This window comes from Macrobrachium rosenbergii, chromosome 22 (assembly GCF_040412425.1).
Source record: "Macrobrachium rosenbergii isolate ZJJX-2024 chromosome 22, ASM4041242v1, whole genome shotgun sequence".
Taxonomy (NCBI): domain Eukaryota; kingdom Metazoa; phylum Arthropoda; class Malacostraca; order Decapoda; family Palaemonidae; genus Macrobrachium; species Macrobrachium rosenbergii.
Genome location: NC_089762.1, coordinates 25,506,231 through 25,512,230, shown reverse-complemented (window position 1 = coordinate 25,512,230; position 6,000 = coordinate 25,506,231). Strand labels below are relative to the sequence as shown.

General features: G+C 36.2%; 1 protein-coding gene across 3 annotated transcripts in view; it reads right to left on the bottom strand.

The window, feature by feature from the left end:
* Positions 1-466: 466 nt before the first annotated feature.
* Positions 467-6,000, bottom strand: part of LOC136850676 (NADH dehydrogenase [ubiquinone] 1 alpha subcomplex assembly factor 4) — an 87,849-nt gene continuing 82,315 nt past the window's right edge. For 2 of the 3 annotated variants that reach the window (XM_067124468.1, XM_067124467.1), the window contains exon 7: positions 467-991. Coding sequence is in view for 1 of the 3 variants with exons in the window: in XM_067124469.1 (XP_066980570.1) it covers positions 879-991 (113 nt within the window). In the remaining 2 variants the exon portion in view is untranslated. The remainder of the gene's footprint in view (positions 992-6,000) is intronic. The other variant, XM_067124469.1, reaches the window with a different exon arrangement.

The window sequence follows — 6,000 nt, the reverse complement described above, 5'->3', positions numbered from 1 at the left end:
CAGACGGAAGAAATATGGATCCAAAACAGCTGAATAATCAAAATTTGGAGTTTTTTTCATGAAAAACTCAATAATAATGCAGTTTACATCGTTTTCAATACACCCAGAGCGTTAAACGAAAAGTTTTCTTAGGATTTTTTACGATTTTCGACGATTTTTCAGTTTACGACAATTTTCGGCTTGTGATGCAGCGTAAGAACAGAGCCCATGTCGTAAAGCCGGGGACTGCCTGTATTTAGTCATGAAAATAACAAGAAAATACGATAATTAGTGAATACTGCTTGACAAAAAACCTGCGAATTACTGAATTTTCCATGAATAATTTGGAGATAAGTTCCACAGAAAAATCTGTGAATAGGTGAAGCTGGGATTTCTGAACCGTGAATAGGCGGGGGTTGACTGTGCTCCCTTATGTAAAACATCAAAAACACATTTATTACGATTAAAAAGGAAAATAAGAGATTCATTACCATATTTTTTATAAACAATAAATTAACAAAATAATAATTTTACAACAATTATATACAGGTTTGTCTTAGTGAATAAACTACAGCAACCATGACAATGTAGAATTCTGTACTCAAACATCTAAAAAAATGGACAATGCTGAATATCAAATCAAATTCTCTACATGATCAGAAAAAAGCATCTTTTAAATGCTACAATAAATTACATGTAACAGACATTTTTTTCTGTCACGATACAAAATCCAAGGGCAATTCAATACCATCCTGAAGAGAAGCATTCATATATGAAAACTACTGTATTATGAACATTGGTCTGACTTTCAACACAATATACATGACAAAGGTTATTAAGATTAATACATTATTGTAAGTACAAGCAAACATTACTACATTTGTGCATGATTTTTTGTATTAAAATCTAACTAAATTTTTTATAGTTACCATCTGGAAACAGCATTTTGTCGGAAAGAATACTGTAAACTGGACTCTACTGATGATGAGGGATGCTGACCAGAAACAGAGTCCTATGAAAAATGGAGAAAAATTTATTGAAGAAATTGGACAGCCTCAAAAAATATTCAAGCATAAGAGGCAGATCCACTATATGTGGTATAAGTACCTATTCATAATAAGAAAAGGCAGTCATTCTGAAATAAAGGTCTTGTGAATCATGGCAGTCATTCTGAAATAAAGGTCTTGCGAATCATGGCAGTCATTCTGAAATAAAGGTCTTGCAAATCATGGCAGTCATTCTGAAATAAAGGTCTTGCGAATCGTGGCAGTCATTCTGAAATAAAGGTCTTGCAAATCATGGAATTATACAAATTCAAACTTGATAAGGATTTATTACCATTTAAAATGCTGAACTATGATGAAGCTATGTTTTATGAATAACTGTGATTATGTACAAATCTTTTATGCATGTAATATGCAAATGATATCTCAGATACAAAACAGTTCCATGGAAACCATGTGAAGGCTGAGACAGTACCCATTATCTCTTAACCTTAGACATGATGTACATATACCTGCATTACTTACTTAATTTTAATCAATTATTACTACATTGAACACAATGATATAGAATAACTGAGCACAAATCTAAAAGATATTTTCTTAATCAAAACAAAAATTGGCTAAAATATACCGAAAGCAGTGCACAACAGACACTTATATAACATTAAGGTTCCACAAGAACAGTCCTGGCTAGGCTTTACATACCTCTGAAATCTTTCAACATATCAGTTTGAAGATCAACTACAGAGCAATATTAAAATAATTATTGAGGTAAGGCATACGCTACATACATGGTCTGGCATGATGATTAACTTCGCTAAGTATGCCTTAGTACTTCTTACACTATGTAATATCTTGTATTTTGATGCTTATGAAGTACTAAATCTTGAAATATATTTTTAAAAATGCCAAATTTTTAATGTAATTTATATATTTCCCAGGTATACAATCTGTAGCCTTTCATACATGGAGTATCTTTTGGCATGTGCACTGGACTGCAATGTACTGACTAAACAAGGGTGGTACCTAGGTGGAGATGGGGAGAGGCAATGCCCATTCTCACACAACCAATGTTTCCCATTATCCTTTCAGCCCATATCCAGAATGAAAAAACGAAGGGAAAGAACAAAGTGGGGTGGGTGAGGTGGGTTAACTGGAACATAAAAGATGGTGGTTTGTATAACTAGGAAAAATACAAATTACTTTTAGGGGGCGGGGCAGTGCTGCTTTGCTGGTACCACCACAGAGGGTGGCGTGTGCTTCCCTCTACCCCTTCTCTGCATGTTATGAAGAAAATCACATTGGACTAATCCCAAAGAACTCAATCTTCCTTCATCTCCCTCCACAGAGGCGGGAAACCATCAGTCAGCAGCCTTTGCTATGAATACAATATGTAAGGTTGCAAGAACACCACTCGGTGGAAAAGGTGAACAAGAGGCTGACAAGGGAAGAAGGCTGGGTCACTCCAGTGCTTTGACCAGAGAAACAGCAGATCAAAAAAAAACCTTCTGCTAGAGACCAGCAAGGAGCTTCCAGTGCCAAGCATATGACAAGCGCTTTACATATCACTCCTTTAAAGAGGTAAGCAAACAAAACAACAAATGCAATCAAGTGTTTTACAGGTGATGGAACTCAATTTCATCACCAAAAAAAAAAAAAAAAAAAAAAAAAAAAAAAAAAAACAGAAAACTGAAGTTCTCTGAGACTAGTCTCACCCATCAAGTATGGGAGCTCTAATACTTGAAATACCTTCACTATTCAGGAGTGCAGGGACCAATATGTCCCTGCACTTAGACACTAACAGTTGAGTTGAACTGCAGTAATATTCCACTGTGCAGAATGCATAATGCAGCCAACCAACCTGATGACAGCAACCCATTCACTCAAGCACCTGCACTGCTAAAGGAAGTAAAGTAAGATAAACTGTTCGCCTTTACTTTCAACACAAATCACAACAGTGGTGCACTGCTCATCAACCACCAAAAGACTTAACCATTTCAAAAATCTGCAACATATGAGTATCTATAACAGGTTTTGGGTGATGGACGGGAACCTCATATGAGTATTAATATTACGCACCATTCGGTTTGGATGAATTTAGCGGGAAAATGTTCATAGCACTTCAATGGGCCATAAATGACTTTTGGCAACTATTTAGCTCAGCACAGGAGAGACATCGATCAGTATGCCTTGAGATCTTGAGATTTCAGAGGGGGATGTACTGCCTCTCTGCAGTTCCAGGATGTCTTTTTATCTATCTGCTCATAAGTAAACTCGGGGATTGCTGTTGGTTTTAGTTCTTATCTTTTACGATAGTATGTCAGCTATAATTATAATTTTGCAAAGAAAAGTGTAAAGAAATATCAGAAAAAACATGTATACCTCACAAAAACTTACTGCATCTCCCCACCTCAGTAAATCCTGTAAATATTTTACAACAAATATACTCAGAATTTGTTACTGATTTTAGTTCTTATCTGTTATGGATATTGTGTGAGCTGTAATTATAATTTTACAAAATCAAATAAATTATTAGAAAAAACATGCATAACTTGGTGAAATTAACATATTTTTATGAGTGTCTTGTAAAAGAGGTCCCACACTGGGTGTAAATAGTCACTTTCAACTTCCCGTGGAAGGTAGGGAAATATTTTTAGAATTTTTTTCTTACACCATATGCATTTGCATATCTTCCTCTTTCCACTAATGTGTTTTTTCTTAAACTGGCCAACCTTAAAGTTTGTCCAGTCTGGGGGTGTGCTTGATATATATTTAGCCCATTCCTTAAGGGTTAAACAAGCTACAAACCTAATGAGAGCAGTGCAGTGCAAAAAAGATGTGCCTGAAAGGCACATACCTGAGAAGAAAACTCATCCCAAATGTGGCCCCCCCCCGCAAACCAAAACACTTCTGAAACCAAGCGATACCAAAGGCAGAGAGTAAGGAAATCCTTACAAAAGTTTCAGTTGCTAAAGAAAAGCAAAAGCTTTAATAGGAGTAGTGCCAAGGAGGTTGTAATCATCACTTCTTGGGTACTGGGTTACTACAGCTTTTCTCAGCATCATTTACTTCAGGGTGTGATGCCACTGCCTACACAAGTTAGGGTAGAAGAGACTCTTTATCCTTGGAGAAGGACACTCCGAAATTAAACTAACGAGTAGAAGGGACCCTTTGACCTTGACAGGCAACCCTTTCATGGTCTTGGGTTTGAGTTCCCTTGCTTGTTGGTACAATCAGGCATTTTTCCTCTTTTTTTTTGTTCACTTTAATGTTTTTTTGAAAAGTATGTAGGACAGGCTGATGACAAAGCAAAAGCTGCCTGGTGGATTATCAGTAAAGTCCCTTCGTCTTTATGTAATCTTTTCCTTCTGAGCTTTTTATAACTTCTAAATCCATCCCAGTTGTTGTGGCAAACCTGGTGGGTTTCTTATTTGCTTTACAAGGTGTTCTGGCCCAGTCTTGTCAACCAGTTGCTTCTGACACCTTTTCTATGACATATGGTCAGGTTTATTTACACTTTCAACATAATTTTTGTAAATAACAAAACTACTGTTGTTGTTGATAGTACTATTATTGTTTACTGTTCTGTTGATTTTTTATGTTACTGTTGTTATGAGTCTATTAATTTTGCTACTGATTTTATAATGTTAATTTTTATTCTTTCGGGAGACACTGAGCTGAAACCTATGCCTCTTACTCATTACCGTGAGAAAAATTGTGGACTGCAGTACTTCACTTAAATATTCAGGGCTTAAGATCAAATTTACTTTATCTTCAGAGTTGTGCCCAAAACTATAATTTGATGTTTTTATCAGAGACACTTGTAAATAGTAACTAGGCAAAGGTTGAGCTTTTAATTCCGAGGTTTGATGGCCCTGACTTTATTTATCATCATATCATCTCACAAATGCAACATATGGCTGTATACACTAAGTCCAGACAACCTATTTATCATAAAAAAATTTGGCGTGCAGTTGCCATGAAGTTCTTTGTTTTAAAATTTTTAGTAAGTTCTACATTGTTTAAGTACTTGCTGTTTACTGCAATTCAAATATCAACAATTTAATATATGACTGGCTTTTGGAAAGGATTAGTATTGGTCAGTCACAGGATTCAAAAGCTTCATGTGTTACCTTTGGAGACTAATGCAAAGCACAGCAAGGGCTATATTCAAATTCTATGGACCAACATGGCTGGTCTGCTCTTGAGTTCTGCATATCTCCAATTTTGTCCAGCTAACTGAGGAAACCACACATATTTCTGGTAATAGATTAGACCTCATATTCACATATGTTCCAGCTATTCTCAAGTCCAAGGTCTGCATATATATAGGCACTTCTGATCACTGCACCACTGAGATGAACAATATCTGTCAATCAGTATATTCTTAATGCCACCATTGGAAAATGGTCTGGCTGAAATCTAGAGTCAACTGCCATTGCATAACTGAACTTGTCAGGCACTTAATGTTTCAGATGCTACATTTGATCCTGATCCCAAGAAGTTAGATGAAACACTTACGACAATTTTAATAAGGTATATCCCTAGATAGGTCATCAAATTCAGGACAAATGACCAGCCATGGTTTAATGATACATGTAGATGAGCTTACCACAACAAAAAAAACAAATTTAACACGAGGCGAAATCATTCAAATGAAAATTACACCATTTTTGTTGTCCCACTGTGCTGCGAACATAACTAATCATACAGCCAAGAGAAATTACAATAATTCCTCAGAGGAAACTTGAAGGAATTACTCAGCCACATCAGTGGTGAACCAAATTGACATCATCTATCTTTGGGTCAGGCTTGTCTTCCATTCCACCACTACTAACAAATGATGGCAAATTGGTTACCGGCCCTCAAGAAAAGGCTGAACTCCTTCATCGACCTTCTGAAGCTAAGCAATCAGCTGAGGATGTCCCTCTCCCTGATATTTGTCATCCTGAACCTATTCTCATAAAATCTGCATTTCACTCTAGGGATGTTAAGAAATTTCTTGAATAACCTTGAT